Source organism: Barbatula barbatula, assembly GCF_947034865.1.
Source record: "Barbatula barbatula genome assembly, chromosome: 18".
Taxonomy (NCBI): Eukaryota; Metazoa; Chordata; class Actinopteri; order Cypriniformes; family Nemacheilidae; genus Barbatula; species Barbatula barbatula.
In genome coordinates, this window is record NC_136781.1 from 3,227,917 (window position 1) to 3,252,931 (window position 25,015).

At 39.5% G+C, this 25,015-nt stretch overlaps 1 protein-coding gene across 3 annotated transcripts in view; it reads left to right on the forward strand.

Annotated features, from left to right (window-relative positions):
- The window catches only part of ppp2r2ba (protein phosphatase 2, regulatory subunit B, beta a), a 42,393-nt gene that overhangs the window by 12,580 nt on the left and 4,798 nt on the right, over positions 1-25,015 (forward strand). For 2 of the 3 annotated variants that reach the window (XM_079480601.1, XM_079480602.1), the window contains 4 exons: positions 19,771-19,868; positions 21,420-21,585; positions 21,970-22,082; positions 24,709-24,886. In XM_079480601.1, the coding sequence (XP_079336727.1) occupies positions 19,771-19,868; positions 21,420-21,585; positions 21,970-22,082; positions 24,709-24,886 (555 nt within the window). Of the gene's footprint in view, positions 1-8,275; positions 8,964-19,770; positions 19,869-21,419; positions 21,586-21,969; positions 22,083-24,708; positions 24,887-25,015 lie in introns of those variants that run through there. The other variant, XM_079480603.1, reaches the window with a different exon arrangement.

Below are 25,015 nucleotides of genomic sequence, written 5' to 3' on the forward strand. Positions count from 1 at the left end.
AAACACACTTTAATCTCTCTACGTCTGCACTTCCAATGAAGTGACTCCTAATCTATTCTGTGTGTTCTGGCGCTCTCTGTCGGTCAATTTGGAGCACTGCTTGCATCTCTATTTCCAGTGACTCCGAATTCTGTTCTGCAATAATCTACCACGGTAATACCATTTTAATTACCATGATAATAGCATGTATTTTTGAACATATGACATGGGGAATTGTTTTCGACACGTATGGTTATTCCATGGTATTTGTTAAACACTAAAACTTAAAGGGATAGTTCAACCAAAAAGGACAATTCTGTCATCATTTACTCACCTTCGAATTGTACCAAATCTGTTGTGAATTGTGAATACCATTGTTCATAAATAAACTTATTTTTAATACAATGGTATACTATGTTATGTAGTAAGTGACATGGTATTGCAATCTGTTGTTGTAATTATCAAGCCAGCAGATGGCGATGTGGCATTATATAGTTTATCTAGGTCTGGTTGAAATCATTTCTCAAATAGTTTTAAAGGTCATGCTTTTTTCCTATTTTAAATTCGAATTGTATTTTATCCTATGTTCGCTTCCCTATTTGTTTTATTTTCACTGTTTTTTATCTCTCAATCAGAAAGCATTTATTCATTTAGAAAGTCTAGCATACATACAGCGTATGACACAGAATAAAAACGTATATTTTTACATTTCTGACCCAGTTTGTGAAATACACCTGTTTCTACATAAAATCATCCTATATAATGTAAAGAACTTTCTGTGAAAAATAACCTTGATATCTGTAATATTGAGTAAAACCACGTCGAAGAATGAAATGAAATCAAATGTTGATGCTCTGTATTACTTGAGCCTGCTTTTACCAAATCAAATGTGAGTAAAACGTATAGTCACAATACTGTAGTGTTCTAGGTGGTTGCCGGGGTGTTGCTATCCGGTGTTCTGATCGGTTATAGTGCATTGACTTGCTAGGATGTTCTTTAATAAAAAAATCTAAGAATTCTCCCCTTAAAAAAGACAGTTTTTAGTCTAAATGGTTCCATGAAGAACCTTTAACATCCAAAGAATCTTTCTGTTTCACAAAGGTTCTTTACGGTGAAAAAAAGGTTCTTCAGATAAGAAAGAGATGGTTCTTTAAAGAACCTTTGACTGAATGGTTCTCCAAAAATGGTTCTTCTATGGCATCGCTGTAAAGAAGCTTTTAAGCACCTTTATTTTTAAGAGTGTAAACTCATTTTCTTTTTCTCTCAGACACACCTCAGAGAGGTCTGTCACTGTACAAGTGTCTTTGATTGCCACATGGCTATGACCATATGTCTGCAGCCCATCCTCTCAGCCAGACTTGCTTCCACTGGAGCACTTACATCTGCTTCATGCTCTGCTGTCACAAGAACCTTAATGTCACAACTATAATGAATTACCCACAGCCTACCGTGTGATCAAAACCATACAGCCACAAAACATAGAGCAGACGATTGGGTCATTTTATTGATGCAACCTTTACATTAATCAATAATTCAATAATGCTTGCCTTGATGAAATGACACATATTGTTATTATAATTATAATTGAAACAGTCATTTCATCACCAAAGAGCAAATATATGTGCATGCAATATAATATTGATGTAAACCCTACACTCATGTGACTAATCTTGATCTTGCCTTGGAATAGTTGACCCAAAAAGTATTTTTTATCTTTATGGCATTCCAAACCTGTATGACCTTCTTTCTTTCTTCTGGAAAACACAAAAGAAGATCTTTTGTAGATACATCTGAGACATTTCTCAGAATATCATACAGGTTGAATCACACGAGGGTAGATCAAAGAATTTAGATTTTTGTTTCCTTAACTCTGTCATCATTATAGATGTCCTTTTATAACACAACCGTATTGAGCTTTTCTGCTTCGCTGTCAGTGCTCTCCAGCTTTAATGGTTTTGTCATCACGATATCAAACATTAACCCTAGATCCTTTCCAGAGTGCAAAAAAACCGAGTAAGACGTGGGTCTCAAACCGCCCCTGGGCACCGGAGCGTGATGGGGGAAGGGGGTGTGAAAGCGAGAGAGCATGAGATTCAAAGACACACAGCGAAAGAGAAAACAGAGTGATCGGAGAAGACAGGCAGAGGGAAAACAGAGCTGGTGGCCCGTGTTGGGTTCTCAGTGGACAGCTTGGCATCCCCGCGGGGGAAGACTGTGATCGGCCCTGGCAGCTGCTCGGCCAAATGGGATTGTCCTGTGGATTAAGGGTCTGTGTTGGGGCAGAGGAGAGGGGAGGGGCCAGGAAGAGAGGGGAGGGGCTCCTGGGGTGGGTTAGGGTGTGTAAAAAAACCTTTTAACTCTAGTGGGGCTTGTTAGGGCACTGGCTGTGCGTTATTGTAGAGCCAGGCTCAAGAGATCTACATCCCAGACTCTCTCCCTCTCTGCTAAAATATTCATCATTGGAGTAGAGTTATTCCAGTCATATCAGACAGAAAACCCTAGAGAGCGACTGGAAACATGAAGAGCTGCTTTTATACCGTAATTGGCTGAGCGAAAAATGCTTCTCGTTGGTAAAGAATAGAGGCGCTGGGTGATTGTGCAGCTATTGTGGATAATTACTACAAGCCACAACTGAATGATTGTATATAATTACTATAATGGTACAAATTAGCCAGCATGCGGGCATGTAAAAGAAATATCTGACCTGCTCAAAGCTTGACATTTTTGCTTTTGTATTTATTTTCCAGCGACACAAACTTGCCTGTTTTAATGGTCACTACGGACCAATTAAAAGTCTAGATGACAGGGTGGACAGGTGACTCTGAGTGCTGAAATGAGAAGCAAGGATGCTTGTATTTGCCTGTGCCTGTGTTACAACATTCTCTTTTTTAAACCAGCTTCGGAAAGTACATTTGCTAGTTCACATCGTCTCATGTGATGCTGGGTGATCCTTTTTCAATAGAGTTATAAACCACTATGCGCACATTACTGCAGGTAAACTCATTTCAATATTCATTCTTGCCTGAGCAATTAACCTTCATGTTAGGAATAACGCAAGCCCTGTTTGAACCGCATTAAAACAGCTATGGTTCAAATAATGACGTTTAGGATTTTTAATGATCCAATTATACTGACAGCTGTTAGCTGCATAGCAATGTATTGTTCTATAAGCAGTTTCCTAGCAACCGTTATGATGGTAAAGAAGGGAACAGCTACGCTTTTTCCCCGCACAATCAAAACTGGGAAAGCTTTGAATGGCAGACTGAATGTATTTGATGGATTCTTACTGGAATTCACAGTAATACACCGCCTTGGAGATGAGGTGAAGCGTGTGTGTGCGTTACTGGGACGCAGAGACGCAGAATTTTTGCACATGTCTTTTGAGATCAGCACACACTCACACAGACACTTGTTTGTATTTGCGCTTTCTCATTTCACACCAGTGTGGTCTCCCTTTTTCTTTTGTTACAGGGATAGCTCACATAAAAATGAGTTTTCCATCGTTTACTCACCCGCATGTCATTCCAAACACGTATATGACTTTCTTTCTCTTGCAGAATAGGAATTTTAAAGAACGCTGGTTACCAAACAATTTGATCTTCATTGACTTCCACTCTATGATCAGAAAAAAAACAGAGATGTTTCACAAAATAAAACATCACAGAAAAAAGAGGTGGAATAATTTATGACATAATTGCAATTTTTGAGGCAACTATCCCTTTAATTCATTCATTTATTTTTTCAGTCTTTCTCTCACTGTTTTTATATTACCAATATTACTATTGCCCATTTCAACAAACCATTGACAGATTACATACTGTATATATAAATAAACTTCAGATCAATTCATTAGCATATCATGTTTTTGCGTTTGTTTTATCAGCATAATCTGTTCTTATTAACAAACGCGCTTACAAAAGTGACAGTTTTGTGAATTTATGTTATGAGTTTGAAATTAATATTGCGCCAAATATGTTTTTTAATTCAGCGCATTTGACTTGCTATAAAAAATGACAAATTATACTAGAACACTTTTTTTATTAAACATTGGCAGCTAATACAAGCTAACAGGTGGGTATTTTTAATATGAGCCAGTTAGCAACCACCCAACAGTACCTTAGCAACCTCATAGCAATGTGCTAAAAATCATTCAACGCACCCTAGAAAGCGTACGAGAAAGCATAATGGGAAAGCACCGACCAAACATAAATCTTGTCTTTTTCCCTCTACTCAATGAATTATAATGTATTTATCTATAAGAGTATTGATGAATTCACCGTAATGATCTAGACAGCATGCATGCACGTCGTTGCATCAGTGTGTTTTACGCAGCGATGGAGTCTTTTAATTGGAATGACTTCACATTTAAACTGGTTCGACTAAGGAGCTTGCCTCTGGGCTGGGTTTGAAGCGCTCAGCCAAAACTATGCATCCATCTGCCTGTCTCTCCCAACCCCCCTTCTCTCGCTCGTTTGCTCTCTCTCTCTCCCTCCCGTCTCCACTTTCCATCTAGAATCCGATAATATAACTGTTTCAAATGATGAAAATTACGATCCTCTGTGTCAAAAATTAAGAGAATTGATTCATACTTCACATATGGTATGCTCATGAATTGCTCTATTGAAAGTAGCACATATTGGATACGAAGGTCTTATTGAGTCAGCTGCTCTTAAAATAATTTTCCTCCCAGTAATTATTGGTAAGTTACTATCAGTAGGCCATCAACAGACAGACCTATTAAATAAATCATTAACAATAAAACATACCAAGTGTTTTTATCTATTAACAGAAAAGTCATTTGATTTGGTGCCAACTATTGATTCGGTACAAATAATCAAAGCACACTAAAAATCATTTCTCCAGGACACATCATTGAGGCTTAGGGATCAATAGTGATGTATTGATTAACCATTGTGAAATTACCACGGCTTTGCTCTGTTAGGGCTTTAGTGACCGGTCTGAAGTGCTGTAGGCAGTCAGTGACTGGCGTCCTCAGGCCAACACAATTACTGCACAACACAATGAGTAATTGACCATGAAGATATCACAGCATTATAATTATCTTCATGTTTTGTGTTCTAGCCTTGATGCACACCACTGCATGGGCTAAACTGCAAGAGAAAGGCCCTGTTATATATAACGCTACAGGTTTTTCAAAGGGTCGGCGGTTTCGGTATTACTTGAGCTTACTGTATTTGATGATTTTATTCGTTTTGGTATGTAGGGACAAATTGTGCTCTTGCTTACAGGGTGCATGGTAGGAGAAATAAATATGAACAGTCTCAGATGGCCCTACAGAGACGTGAAAAGACAAGCCGGTATAACAGCTCTTATTTAAAGGGACAGTTCCCCAAAAAATGACAAATCACAGAAATATTTAAATATATTTTTCCGTTGAAGACAACAGGAGGAATCTGTTAAAAAACATTTACACTGCTTTCTTTATTAACATTCATTCATTTAGCAGACACTTTTTCTTTCTCTTCAATAAAATATCAGTGGGTTTACCTGCGGAATTGGGCTAGTTGTTTTTTCTCCAGCGATGAATATTTAACATCTTCATAAAATATAGTTGACCTAAATGCATGTTTTTTATATTCTAACAATAATAAAACTGTGGCGCTATATGATTTTGTGAGGTAGCGGCACTGGTTTTCGTCATGATTGTTTCTAGTAAATAATCATTTTGTTCATCAGCTGTAAATCTCAGGGTAAGAGGGTGTATACCATGTCAAAGATACTACTATACAATGATTTGTATTGCTTGTCTAATCCATAAAAGATCTAGGCGTTATGTTAGACAGCAACCTGTCATTTCGAAAACCCATCTCAAATGTCATAAAAACGGAATTTTTCCACCTTAGAAATGTTGCCAAATTACAAAGTATTGTATGTGTTGTTGACGCAGAGAAGCTTATTTATGCATTTGTGACCTCAAGACTTGACTACTGTAATGCACTACTTAGTGGTTGTCCTGCATCATCATTAAACAAACTACAGTTGGTTCAGAATGACAGTTCTAACCAGATCCAGAAAATACGATCACATAACCCCAATGTTATCAACCCTTCACTGGCTACCCATTAAGTATCGTATTGACTTTAATCTCTTAATCGCTTATAAAGCCTTAAACGGTTTAGCCCCACCTACCTAACAGAGCTTCTATCACACTACAACCCATCACGCTCTCTAAGATCTCACAACTCAGGACTTTTGATAACACCTAGAATAACTAAATCCACCAAAGGGGGTCGAGCTTTCTCAAACGTAGCACCGAAACTCTGGAATAGCCTTCCTGACGCTATTCGAGGACCAGACACACTCTCACAATTTAAATCTAGATTAAAGACGCATCTTTTCAGCCAAGCATTCACTTAATGGAAAATATGTTAAATAAACCACCGGGAGACTCCGTTTATTAGATATTATTTACTAGAATAATTTAACTTGTTATATAAATATATTTTGTGTTTTTCGGTTTCTTATTTTCCTCTGTAAAGCTGCTTTGGAACAATGCACATTGTGAAAAGCGCTATATAAATAAAATTTAATTGACTGTAAAATTTGCATTTTAGGTATGAGGGTGGCGTATTTTGAGGTGTGGGGATATAACATAGGATAAAAGAAAAACTGAATATGGATTTGTAATGACATGTGATAAATAATGGCACTAATGTCATTTTGTGGGTTAACATCCTCAGTGCGTGTGTACTATAGAAGGATGAAGAGGCACAGAAGCAGGACTTTAATTAAAGCACCACCATTGATCTTAAAGCAGACTGCTGATGTAGCTGGCAGTGTTTAGCTTTCACTCTAATTATTCTGTGAAAAGAGTCTGCCTCTCTCTTCTTCTGTTCTCTTCTGACTCTGTCTCCCTCCCTCTCAATCTCTTTTTTTTATAAATGCCCCTCTGCATCTTCTCTCGCCCTCTCTCACTTCAAGACTGACAGACAGCTTCTCTCCCTGTTGATCTTTAAAAGATGCCAACTGAAATTTTTCATAACCCCATCCTCCCCCTCCCATGACAGAAAATCATTGATTTTGTCGCCCTGTTGGAATAATGATAAGGATTGTTGTCAGGGGAGAGGACCGGCATGCAGGGTTGATCTTAGATGCTTTGGATACATTCAGTGGGGTGGAAAGGTTTGAAAATCTCACGGAAACAGGTGCAATGCAATATGCCTGATTACAGCTTGCCCAGAGATGATGCACATATGCATCCTAATGGAAACTAATGGGCGATTAGGTGGAAAATGGCATGTGATGGTGGACTGTATTTGAGGAATTGTCTGAAAAGGCCTTTAGGCAAATAGTGGCAAAAGGATTTCATCTCTAAATTGGCTTTTGGAATGAATTGCCCGATGCATTTAAAGGAGTTGCACACTATATTTATCCTCCTACTATTATAGTTTTGAATTTCAAAGCAGTATTAGAAACTGGCTTCAGAGAGATTAAAGCAGAAACATATGCTGAAGATTTGAGAGAATGGGAATGGCAGGGGAAAGTCCCCGCAGAGTTTGATATTAAAATCAGCATGTAAATCAAATTTATCCAAAATGAACGCGCCAAAGGCAAGCCTCTAATCGAATTTATCATCGTCTGGTCTGCGATTTACCGGCACGCTTAAGGAAGAGAGTCCCCTGGAGAGATCTGACTAGAATTCAGCCTGACAGATCCCCTGTACACACTTATCACTTATCCAAATTAAGTGTATTGTTTTCACATTTCAGAATGGACTAAATTTGGATTTTCTGATGGAAAGAGCAGTTTTTGTAACATTGTAGCCTCTGCGTAAATACAATGCGCCACGAGAGCAGCTTTGTACAGTAGCTGTCATGACACTCAGAGTAGCGTATGTCCTGTTTGTGTTCATGAAAATCAATGTGTAATACAGGCCTATATATGGCCAAATAAACCAGAGAAATGTACAAATAAATATGCAAATAATTGCAAGAAAAAACACAAAGCAAATTGTAAATGAACTCAATTCTTAACAATTCAAGTCAAGAATATCCAAATTTCATTTTAAATGGCATACCAAAAGTTTAAAACCATTGACTTGATCTCAAAAATTGAATTTACCATACAACCAAGTATTAATAAAGACTGTATGTGCGGGTTGAATTATTTAAAGATGGTTTTCTTGCATGCAAACTCCAGTTGTCAACGTTCTACCAATAAAACAGTATACAAATGGAGTAAAACGAGTGCCAACTAACGTGTTTCATATAATTCATAGTGGTCAGATTCATATACACACATGTATGCTTCCTATTGGTACTGTTGTCGTTTCAGCACTGGACAGCGTCGTTGTGAACGCGAGCTGTGCGCGCTCACGCAGCACAAAAGGACTCTACTCTCTTACTAGAACTTTCAGAAGACTTGAATCCAATGCGAATGTGGTTTAAGTAAGAAACCAGACGGCATCTCTTTAGCAGCATACCGAAATCGAGCGAGAGAGAATTTTGGAGAGGCGCTTGACGCATAACCCCGCCCCCTCGGCTCAGAAGGTGGAAATCCCTGCCCTAGTTTTAAATCCTCATTTTACCACATTCAGCGCACCTCGTTTACCAGGGTCCACCTACACGGGACACTTTTACACATTTGAATCCGTCCGTTCTGCATTCAACCTCTCCAAAAAGGACATATTTTCAGCGCATTGACCAGTGCACCTGTTAAGCGTCCCCGCGCGTAAAATACGACTTGCTGAGAGATCTCCATCGTCGCATTGCATCCGAGCCATAGAAGTCTGAGGTCAACGGACGCGATCCGCCGGTAAGCATCACATTATCAGTCACGTACACGAGAGGAGCGACCGGTGTCACGATGGACCCAAGAGCCGCCTGCTGATGTTCGAGGTCCACGATGGATTCATGCGTGTCTACTTTAAGATTCTCATACAACGGTATTATAAATGGAGGAGGAGAGTGACTGTCGCAAAATTAACAACAGCTTCCTGCGGGACCACAACTATGCAACTGAAGGTATGTGGAGAAATGGAATTGAACTCGGTTCTCGGTGATATGAATGGCGGTGGGGGTGGGTGGAAGTGGGTTTCTGTTGCACACCCTCCTGTAGCCTATATTAACGTGATGTATAGGGACTGGGCGTTAGTGGATGTTGGTTTACTGCTAATTCGCATTAATGGGTCTTGGATTCATTTCATGTAGTTTTTCTTTTCTTTTTTATGTTTCCAACAAAGCTTTGCCTCAATGTTTTACGGGCAATTCATGACTACAGAGCTTCATCTCTCTGCTCTGTTTTAAGGTGTTACTATGGGGCTGTGGCCATTGATGAATGACCTGTAGGATGACTCAGATATGACTTGCATTACAGGACACAGCACAATTGAGCTATTTAACAGCACAGCAAGAGGGTTCGGAAATGTCTGAGAACGGCTTTAGAAATAAAATCATCCACATCAGACACTTTAAATCTGTATGAGCTGATATGAAAGCAGTGACTTTCTGTTTGACATCATCATTGAAAATTAAAGATACAAGGATGTTTTAATAAGGTGATGTGCACCTATAATATGATCTGACAAATGAATGCAGTACCGGTTTCAGGTCAGTCACCCTCTGTCATGTTTAGAGCATAAGGCTACATCAGATGTTGGGTCTCGGATCCTCCCTCAATGCTGGGCATCTTCCTGATTCATGGTTGTGGGAGTTTTTGCTAAATAGACTTGATGAGTAAAATCAATCAGTGGCCGATGGACTCACATGCCCCTGGTTTCTCTGTTTTATGATCTGTCTTGCCCACCCGGTAAATCACACAGTAGCGCCGGAGCGTTGTCTCATATACAGACACAAACTCGGTAACCCACGCAGCTTCTTTTGCTGGCAAACCTATTGTCTCTCTCACTCAGCTAAGCAAATGATTGTGTGGTCTCAAATGAGAGGTAAAGAAGACTATTAGACACATATTTTGCATTATATACGTTTGCTCTCAATATGTTTATTATTATTATTAATATTGGTATGATCTAGAGATGTGCCGATAGTCAAGTTTTCCACCGATACAGATTATTCAGAGTGATATCTGCCACTGCCGATAGTTTGGTGGTTATAACTCCCATGAACTAAATTCGGAAGATTAAATGAATATTTATTAGCATTCTGAATGTTATTCGTTCATATTGACCAAATTCATAACATTTTCCTGTTCTCTTTTGACTGACATGATATATCGGCCATGATCATCCGCCGATATATCGGTGCATCTCTAGTATAGACGGTTTACTACTCATACGCACTTTTGCGACCCCAACTTAACTTCCGGTACACATTCACAAACAAAAGAGTCCCTTTATTTCTGAGAACAATCAAAAGAAACCGCAAAGAACCGTTACTTGGCTTAACTTGTCTCTCCAATATTTTAAATTAAGACTAAGCTCAACCGCTATATGTACCATACGGTTTGTTTAAATGCAACTAAACTACAGGACCCATTCAACAAATTGTTTATTTAATACAATTAATATACAGTAAAATAATAATACCAATTAATATTAACATAAATTAAATAAAATATAAATAGTTATACTATCAGACACTAGCCAAACCCAAATCGGAAGTTAACTGGGGATCAGATGCAAGCGCGTCCGATGAAACGGTCTTTAATTTGTATAAATTTGCCCTCATGGCTGATGTTCAAGAGAGCTAAAATATGATAAGTGGACCAATTACACAGATTCGAATATGAATCCGTAAAATTTCATTAGTATAGGTCAAACAAGGATCTAACCAAATATCCCTTTGACTGGGAGGTGGAGGGGCAAAAACAATCTTTCGAGCACATTGATTTATATTTCTACCACTCAAAATGCTGCACACTTGTTTGTTTCTGAGTGCTACAAACTTGAGTTCCTTAGATTCTAGAATAAATGGATGTGTCGCCCGCCCCCTCACCACTCTGCGCATACCCATACTGCCTTGCTCACGTGATGCCACAGATGATGGTGGTATTTCCCCCACTGCAGACATGTTTAAAGGTGTAATTGAGGTCCAGGGTTTCTCTCTCTCTCTCTCGCTCTCCTTCCCTCAGGCTGTATAGGCTGCACACATAGACAGAGTTTAATAACACATGACTATAACCCTCCTGTGTGTTTCTTTCTATAGACACACACAGAAATCGAGCGAGCTAGATTGGAGCGCTAGTAATTCTCCACTGGGATTACTTACACTACAGTGTAATATGTGTTGATGCACATGCGTTTGTCTATACGCACAGGTAATTGCTGTTTTATAGAGCATTCCAGGCAGTTTGATTTTGATAATTGAGAACACTCTTTTCTGTAACAACCCGTTCTATCTGCCCTATGACCCGGGAACGTGACCCACCAGAAGACCTCTTCACTCCCCCAATTTGTCTAATTCACTAAATGTGCATTGCCTTTGTAATTGGATTTTCCTGGGTAACACTGTAGTCCCAGAAGTGGTTTGTTGGGTCCCAAACCTAATAAAGCATTGACAGAAAGGGTGAGAGATGGGCGATATTGAGCACCCCGTTCGTTCTTCTCTACGATAAAGAGGAATATCAAATTATGGTATCGGGGTTCATAAAGACCTTTTAGGTTTAGCGTTAATATTTCATAAATGCAATGTAAACGCTGGGATTTATGCTTAGCTGACTTTGATATTCTTTTTTTTAATAGCTTCTCGGTTTATTACGTATTTCGAAATTACATCCAGGGGAGTCGTGCTCTTTCACACTCGGGGAACATTCGTAGAGTAATTCTGCTGCATTTCATTTGCGTGGGGAATCCTTGCTTTCCGCATCTCTAGTGCAGCAAAACAAATGCAACGTTTCTTTTAAATGGAACAACTGCATAAAAATAAATGAAATTTTGTTTCATCAGCAGGGTGACAGCATAAATAGCTGAAGGATGGATGCTGGGATGGGAAAAAAAGATTTTGCTTTTGTCTTCATTTGGGTTGCATGGGTTTAATTGAGCAGAACGCTCCCCCTGCATGCTTGCACATCAGTCCGATCCAGCACCCACGCTACACAACACACTAATGAATGAGAATGCATCCTGAAGCACTGACAACATCATCAATCGCTCCAGGCTCGCAGAGTAGCTGAAACTCTTAGAAAAAGAGAAGGAGAGAGAGAGAAAATATAGCCTGGCAGAGAGAAGCCTATGCAGTGTTGCGGTCTGCACTGCAGGGACTGAAGCCAACAGAACTTATTCTGGATGGACAGTAATGGCCTCATGGTTCTGCACAGGCAGCTGGCCCAGACACAGTTACATTACTGCTTATGTAGGCACTATACAGGAGGATATTGCGGAATATGCAGTGTTTTTAAAGGGCTGGCTAAATCAAAATAAAATTGAAAAGTGTCATGCTGTTATGTTATCCAGTATGACTTTGGTACTGTAGAACACAAGGGATAATTTACTGCTTTTTTGAATAAAGTGCAATGAAAGTGATTAGTGACCGACACTGCTTTTTGTGTTTTATGGAAGAAGGAAAGATTTGACACCACATGTGTAAATGAGTTATAAATGAACCATCCCTTTAAGGTTACCTCATTCTTTGGCAATCTTGTCTCAGCTTAATATAGTCTAACCTCACTACTATCTTACATCACTCTTACCTCGCAGCAATCAAATCTGACCTCATACAATATTATTCATAAAATTGTACAATATTTCATCAACCCGGGATGTAAAAAGAAGAATGCGTGTAACCAGATTGATCTTGGCCACCATTGACTACCAAAAATGTCTTTGTTATGTTGAACACAAAAGAAGATAATTTGAAGAATTTGGGAAAGCAAACACTTTTTGGGGCACTTTTGACTGCCATTGTCGTCATTTTTCCTACGTGGTAGTCAATGGTGGCCAAGAACTGTTTGGTTACAAGCATGTGTTTATCAGAACAACGACATTTAAACTGATTTGTAACAACTTGAGATTTTTTATTTTGGGTGAACTGTCCATCTAAGGCATAATAATTATGATTTTTTTGTCCCTTCTGACCCATCCCTAACCTTAAAACAGTCTTACCACATTACAATAAAATGAATAAAATTGTGGTGGAAATCAAGTTGTGTGGACTCAGTATACAGTACAGTACATCTGTCCTGCCTCACAAGCATCAAGGGAATAAAATGCCATTTACAGAATAAACACATGGTCATGCTAACTATAAACCTTATAACTACACTCAAGGGGAAACAAACCTATTTATTTTCTTTTAGATGGGTAACCATATCTTCATCTCGACGTCGTACCATACTTTTCCAAGCTATAGACCTCTCTGCGGTTTCCATGTAATGGTTTTGTTTAAAAGAGCTCTGCTGTTTCTCAGAGTAGCCCAGCGGGGATGACCCTGCCACACTCACCCCGGCAACACAATTTACACCCCCATGCACTAACATCGGGGATAATGACATGCGCTGCCCCGCACGGGCCTGATGGTCTTATTCAGCAGAGAAAGAGGGTGACAGACAGACTGAAAGACAGACAGACTGCATCAGCAGAGACTGCCAACACAAACGGCCCCAGGCTACATTTTAAGACTTTAATCATAAAGAGAAATATCTCAAACCCAAAGGGCCCCATTTATAATTCAGAGGGAAACAGTGAGGCACTAATGTTGATCCCCAGCGTCAGACTGAGTGCAAGAGCGGGACAAACAGAGAGGGGCCGGTTTAAACATTTAACTGCTGTCAAACTCTGATTGAGGTTTTTATTGAGAGATGTATTCAGCGACACATGAGCGCAAATGTAAACAAAAGTAACTAATTTCTTATAAGCCTTGGAAAGGTTCAGATCGAGCCTTTCCACAGTAGGAACATTACTGTAGCTCCAAAACATAGTTTTTCAGTATACTGCCTAAATAGGCAGCTCATGAAGTGGTACACTGAAAAATATACAAAGAGAACACAGAAATATTGGGTCAGTATCTATTGATCAACGTGATGAACATTTGGACATAAAATATATTTTACAGGGTTAAAGAATGTGTGATGGTGATTTATTTATCTAAAATGGATCATCATAAAGCCAACAAAAGGAGGTTCCTTCTCAATATTAGAGGACAACATATGTAAATGAGTTAAAGGAATAGTTCACCTTCAAAATGAAAATTCTGTCATTATTTACACGCCCTCTTGTCATTTCATACCTGTATGACTTTCTATCTTCTTTAGAACACAAAAGAAGATATTAAAAAAATATGTTGGTAACAGAAAACCGTTGGTCCTCATTGACTGGCATTGTTTTGTGGCCATACAATAGAAGTCAATGAGGACCAACAGTTTTTGGTTACAAACATTTTCTAAAATATCTTTCAGAAGAAAGAAAATCACACAGGTTCAAAATGACAACAGGGCGAGTAAATGATGACAGAAACCCCTTTCAGAAGATCAGCGTACCCCTTTCCGGTTCTCTCTCAAACACACACACCCTCCCCGTCCGTCCCCCAGAGACCCGCAGCACCTCTCCCTTCCATTTCCACGGTTCCAAGGTTAATTTGCTTTTTTCTGGTCTCTCTCTTTCTGCTGTGGCGGGTGGAGGCACTGCTCTGACTGTGTAAGGAGAGTCACGGGCATTGTTGTCGATCAGCAGGTGGTCAAGCTTATTATAACCAGCTCAAATTAAGCTCGTGTCTGGTGAAATTGGTCCTGATCTGTCTCATTCTGTAGCTGGCTGAAGGCAAGCCGTTATTCCATTGGCTTTGAAACAGCCAGACATCGACAAGTCGATGGAGTCATCAGTCGATATATAATCCAGGCATGTTAACAAAACCAGCGGGTGCTGTGTGCTGCATGTGGTTTTGTTTGCTGTCCTAGCTGTAAAGTATAGATTCGACGATCGATACGATTTGATTTTCATGGTCAATAAATGAAAAAGAAAAGACGAACATCACAAACTTACTGAGTTGTCTTTGACATTAATTCAGCATTGGTAAATCTAAGCCAAACTGGTTGCATAAGACAGTTTGTACAGGATAACGTATAGTTGAAGCATTCTTGCTTTTGGCCAGCACTTAGATTTAAATAACTAAGTGCATGGAGAGTGAAAATGGGGAATTATCTTGACAAAGATCCATAGAAATGTAATTATAAAGACCGGATCTTGCCCACTTAACTAGTGTTTTTTTGTCTTTTGTGGCACACATTTACTTAATAAATGAGTGTGCTTACAAGGACAGTTAACCTAAAAGGCTAAATTCTGTCATTATTTACTTAGCTTCATGTCACTATAAAATGTATACCACAAACTATAATATATACATTTGTTAACTTCTTATACAAGTTTGCATTGCATTTTGCATCTAACATCTTCTGTATAACGTAAGTCATATGGGTTCGGAACAAGACAGGGATACACAAATAACATGTTTTTGGGGTGAGTTCACCCCTTAAATCCATTTTATAAAACTTGACTGTTGAACACAGTTTGCTTACTTTTAAGGATGACCTAAGCAAACACGCATTCTGAACAGACGTTTACGAGCAAAGAAAAGAGACGTTAAGGCAGGCTGTAATCTCCTTTTCATGCTGATCCTTTGAGTCGCTGAGCTCAGCAAAAGAGCTTTAATCTCCAACAGCAGTGAACGTGTAACAGTGCATTGCAGCACAGTCCTCAATCAGGTCCTGTGATAATGGCAGATTGGATGCAGACTAAGGCTTTCCCTTCGACTCATTTCATTTTGCCTTAACTTTAAAACAAATATAGATTTTTTTTATGCGTATTTTAAAATGATTAAATATTCTTAAGCTTCGATAGTCTCAGACTGACCTACTTTTGCCTGAACCAGCCGCTTTTGTATGTGGCAGACAGCTGTGCTATGCAGGAACCTTCTGGCTAGATCTTTAAACCGCTAGATCTTTATTATTGGGGTTGGCAGTAGATTTTAAACCAATTTACATCAAGCAAATCTGAGTATAAGTAACACTGTGTTATAGTTGGCGATAACAGTACGTTACAGAATGGAATACTAGTATAGTATATCGCCTACTATGTCTGTAAAAGCATGTGAAAAAGTGTGCATTATGCAAAACTAAACACACCAAAAAATACAAAACTAAAATATATTCTTAATTATCGCAATGGAAAGAGAAGGTCAATTGGTCAAATAAAGCACAATGAATCATGGGATACTGCATTTCAAACTGAACTCTGGTTGTATACTGCACATTGTAGTAAATATTAAGTCATATTACATGACTACAGAACTTCCACAAGTGCATCATATAGACACGGCATACAGCAAAAATAATATGACTAGTATGGAAGCTGATATTTTTGGTATTTCCCATGATGCCTCAGTGGTGGGGAAGCCATGATCATACATGTTGAAGAGCTGCCTGGACTGCTGGGATTAGACAGGTTGGCACGGTAACCCACTTTACGGTGTGTGAGTAATGAGAGCGTCTGCAAATTACAGCTCGAGAGGAATCGGTTCTTTCCCAGCAGCACTCTGCTATATAAGACCCTGACTTTTGACCCTGCTGTTGCAGACATGGCTGCCTGCAGGATTTATTGACTGCACTGTGTCATACACTGCCGACATTATTTGTCATAGGCAGCTAAGCATAAAGACATTCAATACAACCGACTACCTCATCAGACATTACAAATTAAAAACGTGTCTAGGTCAAACTTCATCCTACAAACAAAATGTATAGGGCTAAAAATGTATATATAAGTATACATGTACTGTAGGGTTTTTTTGCTCAAAAAATAACCACCTACTACTCCTTACCATTTTTAAAGAGTATTTAAATATTATACAAAATATAATTGTGGCATCATAAACCTGTGCATGACACAAAAATGAGACATCTTGGGAACTGTAGGCCTATCAGTGGTTTTGTGTCCGTACAATAGATGTCAATGAGGGCCAACGTTGTTTGGTTACCAACATTCCTTAAAAGATCTTTTTTGCATTCTGCAGAAAAGGAGAGTCATACAGGTTTGGTATGACATTAGGGTGAGTAAATGATCAAGGAATCTATCTATCCCTTTGATGACCCGTGCCATGTGTTTTTGAGGTGAATTGTGACATTTCAATTTAAAAGATTTTCCTGGGTACTTCCTTGTCAAACAGTAACCCACAAAAGCACACTGGTTTACGGGCCTTCAGTCAAATGATGCTTTTATTGTGGGGCACCCCTCTCTCTCTTCGTCCTCTATTTCTCTTTCTCTGCTATTTATTCTAAGCGCAAGATGAAGAATAACATGTCTGTAATTGAGCAAATTCATTAAACCATTGCCATCAGTTTTCTTCACGTGTCTACTGCAGCGTGCTAATGTGTTTATAATGAGATAGGCTCGTGTTATTGTTGAGCGTTGTGCGCTATCAAACGCAACTCAAGTATTTTGGTGCATCCAGGAGCCCCTGTGCAAACCTGTCTCATCCCCTTATTACGAGATTCGATGAATGCTTTATTGAATCTTTATGGCCTGCTTGCTGTTCAGATTGATTACAATATTACTTGTGTGTGGATGTCATTGTCTTAGCATCAACTCCCCGTCCCCCAAAAAAATAGTCTGAGTGGGGGTTTCTCTCTTTCTGTGCACATTTCAGATAAGAATCACTCAGATCAGTGGAAGCTAATAGAATCTGTGCTTTTTATAGGGAGGGCATGACAGATCTCCGTGCCATCTATTGACTTGGGTAATGCATCAGATATCTAGCAGTGCCCCGTGCAAGGCAGCAAACCAATCCCCCATCCTGACCCACCCCCCCCCGCCCTTCCAAATCTTCACATTTGGAGTCCTCCATCATCATCATTTAGAGGAGAGCGTGATTGTTCTTGCGCCTCACCCAACCAAACCCCACCCCACACCTCCACAACCATACTAGAGTAAAAAAAGTAAATCCAAATGTCGATTTAAGTAAAGTGATCATTTTAGGTTTTTAATATTCAAATAGGTATACATTAAATATGAAATACTAAATAAATGACATATACAGACCCTATGTAATGTATACATACGTATGTGTATACGATACAATAGTACAAAGGAGATGAATTCACATGAGCCTAGCCCGTTACTTTTTATATCGTCATATTTTCATAGATTCATTGTCTCTCCTGCGACCATATTTCAGAAATTCAGTGCTCCTGTTAAAAATAGATGCCACGATAGCTCTCCCTCCCTCTCTCGCACTCAGTGTGCCATTGACTGGTGCAGACCATGCATTCAGGCTGTTTAACATAGCCAGCGAGGTCTTTCAGTCAAATGCAGCACAACAGCAATGGAAAGGGTTTCCATGGTAACCACTTCCTCCCGTTTTTCAATTCAGCCGAGCAAAAATCCATTGAGAGCGTGTGGGTTGTTCATAAAAAAAAGAAACACTCCTTCCTACTTGTTACATCTCTGCCCCTCCATCTTTCATAAGCAGACGCTAGTAGAGGCGGTGAAAGCGTGCTTCTAATTTTCTTTTGTGTTTGTAAACGTCTCTGTTTTTCAATAGTGCGCATGACCTACAAAATGCATTTTTGATTCGCCCGACCTAATTACGTAGAAAGCTTCGCTCTATGAATCAAATGCATCTTTTTGAGGAAGATAAAAGGAGATTTTTTAAAGGTAGGAGATCCTCCTACAGTCGGAACTCAAAGAGATGAGATTTTGTGATTTCAGTGTGGATGGCTGTTGCTCAATTTATATGCCAAGAGGAATAGACGATTGTTTGAGCATTGCTGCACGTGCCTTTTCTGAACACAACATAAGAATCAGTCTTTCTGGAGCATCATTTATTAGATGTCACCTCCTAATCCTCCCGTATGTAAATTGTGTGTCAGTTTCTGTCTTCAGCAGGGAATTTAGGGTTGAACATGAAGGATGTTTGTGTATTTTTGTCTCGGTTTATAATAAATGGAGGAACAGCATTATCTTGTCAGACGAGGGAGCGTTTGCTCTCTCTAGAGGAAGAATTCTGAACAGTTTATGGAAAAAATGGTTGCGCAGTTCTTTACCAGTACAAGAGTTTTTATTGCATTAAATATTTCATCTTACAATACATAAAGTTATCCCCGAAAAGAATCCCTTGATGCATGCAAGAACAAAACTACAGTCCTTTCTCTATATTGTTTCACAAATGGGAGGAACTAAAGTGTTGCACTTTTCATCTGCTTTCATTCTGGTAGTCTAAAAGGATTCAGATAAGCATTCATTAATGCTTATCGCTGTAGATAATAGCCTTAGTTTGAATTCTGTTGCAAATAATTGTTTTTTTTTGCTTACATTTCCTATTCCACAGCACATTTTTGTGTATTGTTATTAATATTAGACCTAAAATAACGGTGTCACATTGATAATACTTTTTTAAGATTGTTCAAATTCAATTTGAAGTACATGTACAGCATGCAATGTCATTTTCGACTTTCAGATTATCAACTAGTGATGGTGTTGTTGTATACCCTTATATACATTTATTTGATGCACAGCTTTCTCGGCTACTTGCTTCTTATTGGTCGATTGTATTATTCCGTGATCAATCATTTCTGCATACAAACCACTAAATAATATAATGTCCCCAGGCAACTGACTTCCTAGCTGTGCAAGTTTTATGTTTTACTTTGCAGTCTATTCTTTGTCATATAAAAGAGTTAATCGACTTCAATCAATATTTAATGTCCTTATTTATTTAATAAGTAGCTTTGAAGCAGGATGATGTAAATCATTCATCTCAAAATAAACCCTTTTGGGTGTGATACAAGATCCTGTCATGGTTTAGTTCGCGATAATGACAGCTAATAGTACATTATCCCTTACATGCAGTGTTAATCTTTGTAACGCTTTTCTTTTATTGTGTGCAGCTGATATCATCTCTACTGTGGAGTTCAACTCGACAGGAGAGCTCCTGGCCACTGGAGACAAAGGAGGAAGAGTGGTGGTTTTCCAAAGGGAACAAGAGGTAGGAAGACGATCATGAAATGTTTCCTAAACGCTCATTCATGTCGACAAAATGTTGACAGCAAGTCAATAGAATCTGTACTGCCTTTACCATGTGATCAAAAACACCGCAAAAGCCTCACCCTGTAATTTAACTTCCTGTGGCTTTTAACAAGATTCAATGGGCACACAACCATAATACAGGTGAGGCCATAGAAGAAACAGGCACCTGATATACCCCAAGTTTAATATCATGCACATGCTCAAACATGAAGCTGCTTAAGCACACGGGCACGCCTGCTTTCTTACAATACCCACACAGAGAGATGTCCTCTCTCATCCTTCTGTTTGCTTAAATTAAACTGCTCGAACGGTTTTCACAATTATTGTCATTTTAATGGTTCCCACCGTGGGCACTTCCTTATTTTATGCTGCCATTGATTGCAAACGCATTAATGTAACAGACCAACTGTGACCAGCAAGCTAGAACCTTAAGGTCCAGTGTGTCATTTATTACAGGATCTATTGGCAGAAATAGAAATACATAACTATGTCTTCAGAGGTATATAAAGACCTTACACAATGAAGCGTTATGTTTTTATTATCTTACGTAGAAATTATGTTTAATTAACAAAGTTCGGGAGGAGCCGTAGCATTTAATCAGCCGGCTTGTCCACAATCAGCAATCACCGCACATACACAATCAGCCATAGCGAGCTCGCTCATAAATAGAGAAACCATCTTACCTGCTCGATCTCCTAAGATTAAGCATCCCTCCGGCTCCTCTCCCAAACTCATTTCCTTGTAAGAGCCCCGGGGGGTGTGCACTGGGCTCAAACCGGTTCCGAGCTCGGTGCACTCAAACCTGACCAAGGTGTAGTGTTTCAGGTTTGGATAGATCTGGCGAGCTCAGAGCCCGCTTCCCGGACAGCACGCCAAATACGCATAACCTTCATAACCAAGTTCTTGCTTTATTATCCCTATCAACATCACTGTTATCTGCGCAGGTGAACTCGTGAATGAGCTAATGAGAATTTGTCATGTTGTTTCTACAGTAGCCCTAAACAGACAAACAGAGCGTGTTTCATAAATACATATTAATATAAATATTCATAATATAGAATAATACATTATTGAAGGAGTAGTTCACCTTCAAAAGGAAAATTCTGTGGTATTACTCATCCTCTTGTCATTTCAAACCTGTATGACTTTCTTCCGCAGAACACAAAATTAAATATTTTGAAGAACGTTGTTTACAGACCCCCGTTTACTTGCATTGGTTACAATAGAAGTGATTGGGGGCTGTGCTGTTCTGTTACCAACATTTTTCGAAATATCTTCTTTCGCGTTCTGCAGAAGAAAGAAAGTCACACAGGTTTGAAATGACAAGAGGGCGTGTAAAAGGCGACTGAATTTGACGGTGACCTACTCAGTTTTATTTCTAAATCTGTGCTGTGTCACACCATTGGACACATGTACGGTATATTTGTCTAATACCCATATACTGTTAACTACCTGTGTATGCTGGACTATTCAGTTTAGATTTTAAACATTTCTCCCCTTCCTCCCGAAGAGCAAGAACCAGCCTCACAGACGTGGTGAATACAATGTTTACAGCACGTTTCAGAGCCACGAGCCAGAGTTTGACTACCTGAAGAGCTTAGAAATCGAAGAGAAGATCAACAAGATACGCTGGCTGCCTCAGCAGAACGCTGCATACTTTTTGCTTTCCACAAATGGTAAGTACATGGTTGAGCGCTCGGTCAGCTGCTTGTGCGTTTATTCTTCGTTATATGCAGTCAAAGACGGTAACCTGAAATACCTTTCCAAAAAGGCTTCAAGGCCAACAAAACAGAAATGAATACACTAAAGGTGCTTTCTATTCAAAAACCGAAGAACTGTGAAGTCTGTTTTCTTTACCTAAGACATCATACATCTCTATATTTTCGGATGGTATGGCAGTGGTTTACATTCTCTGTCAGTGCTGGATCTTTTCCAATAGTGTGCCAGATTGTGTGCTACAGATTGCAAAATCTCCAACTGGCCATCTTTTTATTTTCTATTATCTCTCAGATTCTTTTGATGTCTCTGGTTTGTTAAGTTTGATGTGGTTTTGTTTGCAGATAAAACTGTCAAACTGTGGAAGATCAGCGAACGGGACAAGAGACCTGAAGGATATAATCTGAAAGATGAAGATGGAAGAATCAGAGACCCAGCCACCATCACCACATTACGGGTCAGCGCCCTTCTCTCTGTCAAAGCCTCATTTACATCAGTCATGCACAAATGAAAATGATGTGTTTTTACAATGTTGCTTCTTATCCTTAGTTAGGTGAGCTTTCATTATGCGAGTCAAATGAGTAAACTGGTCAGTGTGAATGTCGTTCATTCATTTGAACAGATTTGACATACTACACAGCTGTCGTTATATTCATTTATCATTTGAGAGGTTACGTTTTTACCTTTCCAATTAAAGTTCTTGTTCACGTTTGCTCAGACTGGTTGTTTTGCTGCGCGAGCGCGGTTGTCGTGTTCATAAGAACTGAACGTTAGCTTAAAAAACAGCACAGTCCTGGTGTTATATAAAATAACGGTCAAGTAAATACATGTTTTGCAGGCAAGCATAAACTTGCATCATACGTTTGGTATTTACTTTGCATTCTCTGTGACTCCTGCACGGCTGCACCACACTTAAACCGCAGAGATTTACTGTACATTTCCAAAGCAGCGCATAATACTCCCATCACCGCTCACAACGCCAGAGCGCTAACTTTGACTCTGCGCATGCGCAATGAAGTCATTTAAAATAGCGGCGAAGATAAAACTCGCAACTTGAGTATCCAATGCTAGCAAATCTCACATACCTCTGGCAAGTTTACAATGTCTAAACGCTGTCTAATACCAAATACGACCTCAATCACATTTTCACACACTGCCTCCCATATTTTCGTTTTAAATTCTGACTGTGTTTTCTGCGTTTTTTGCATCAGCAGCACGCATTTTGAGAGGAGTTTTGACTAGCGTATTAAAATGTTTTGTGTGTGTGTGCGTTGATAACTACTGTAGTCTGTTATTGACGCAAAACCATGATTTGTGTATTTTTGGTTACAATGATTTAACTATAGTAGCCATTCGATCATTTTGTGCATTACATCTTTAAAGTGTTATTTTCAACAAAGTGATTTAATGATTTTAATATAAATGTTCTATTAGGAAAATAAACCACGAGACGTTCCTGCCGCTGGCTCACACTTCACACGAAAATATCATTCACCGCGTTCAGCACCAATGCAGTCAAACGGCGAGCTGTCAGCGAACAAAAAGCATTTGTTCGTAATCAAACAACAAAGACAAAGAGAGATGATAATGTGTTGTGAAGGGGCTCCATCATTCCTCCCTCTCGTCTCTCTCGTTCTCCACTCATCTCCCCAAATTGAATACAAAGAGGGCGCGACTCCGAGTATCCATTAACGTTTGGTGCAATGTCTGTTTTATGCTTCACGGCCTAATGGATTAAAGCACTCCACTCCTCCACCATTGTCTGTCCGGGCAGAAGATTAGCCTGACACCGGGGTGATGGTAGGGAGCGGGCGGCAATCCCATTTGGACCGTGAAATGTATGTGCGTTGGAGATGCGGAGACAGATTTATCACAGAGCTCCAGTTGAGGAGGCAGGAGGGGGATGAACAGTGATGATACACGCATGTCAGGTGTTCTTGGCAGTGTTATTTGCCAGCACTGTGATCTTAGTCTTGTCTCAGTATGTGATCGTACCCCTAAGGTCTGTGGCGGACTGGTTTCTGCTGCCCGTGTCCTGACATGATGCTTCCGTAGGTGCGACCACTGTGCCATTTAAAGCAAGCAGATACCTGACCTTTTATAACAATACACTTCATCAAAATCTATTCCTGACCTACTAAAGCTGTCTGGTCAAATAGCACAGAAAAAAAAAGAAAGGTCTTGCCAGATTTCACTGTTATTTTAGAGCTATGCCGAGCTGAGGATGATTTGAATGCATCTCGCAAAAAGCAGAGGTCCGTCTGTGATGCGGTAATGACCGACTTTCTTTTGGAAGCACATGCTGCTTCTAAACATCCGCGTCAGGTCAGAGTTAAATGGTTGCAGCGTCTGCACTGCAATTTGGACCTGCGGCTGCTCAGCAGGATGTGCGGTACAGTGAATTCTTAAATGTATCCCGCTGGATGGTCCAGTTCATAAAATGCCAATCCCACATCAAGAGGTATTATAATGGTCATTAGCCCCAAATGGGATGCAGGTGCCACTTATAGCGTCAGAACCTAATTTGTACTTTATGTGGTCTTTTATATTACATAAAAAAATAAGCAAAAGCGTCTGCCTTCTCTGACCCAGATAGCGCAATCCATCTGGCTTACGGCTATTTAACGTCTGCATATACATCTGCAAGACATCTACAATACATAGTTTGCGTATCTGCAATACGTCTCGGAGACGTCTGAACGTCTGTAATACGTCTGCTAAAGATCTGGAGATCTGGAAAACATCTGCTGCGTTAAAACATCTGCGAAACATCTTAGAACGAGCTGTTGTTCATCTATTCTAAATCATAAAAATTTACAGACATCTTCTAGAGGTCTATGTGACATCTGACAGCAGACGTCTCAGAGACGTATTGCAGATGAGCAAACTATGTATTGTAGATGTCTTGCAGATGTAAATGCAGACGTCAAATAAACGTAAGACAGATGTATGTGTGCTATCGGGGGACCTGCTGCTTAAGTCAGCATTCTCTAAATAGAGTTGTGATTTATTATCTACAAAGCGGTCCCTATCTGTGTCGAGGCTGTTTCAGCTTATTTGGACTATTTTTCATCTTCTCTCAGGTGCCGGTATTGCAGCCCATGGACCTCATGGTTGAGGCAACACCTAGACGAGTGTTTTCAAACGCACACACGTACCACATCAACTCCATCTCTGTGAACAGCGACTATGAAACCTTCATGTCTACCGATGACCTGAGGATCAACCTTTGGAACCTGGAGATAACCAACAGAAGCTTCAGTATCCTTTGACCACAACATAGACCAACTCAAGAACAATCTAAGGTCAATGATTCTTGTTTGTTATTTATAATCTATTTATCGTGACATTACTAATCTGGTTAAGGAGATTTCCTTAGCTGTTTCTCCT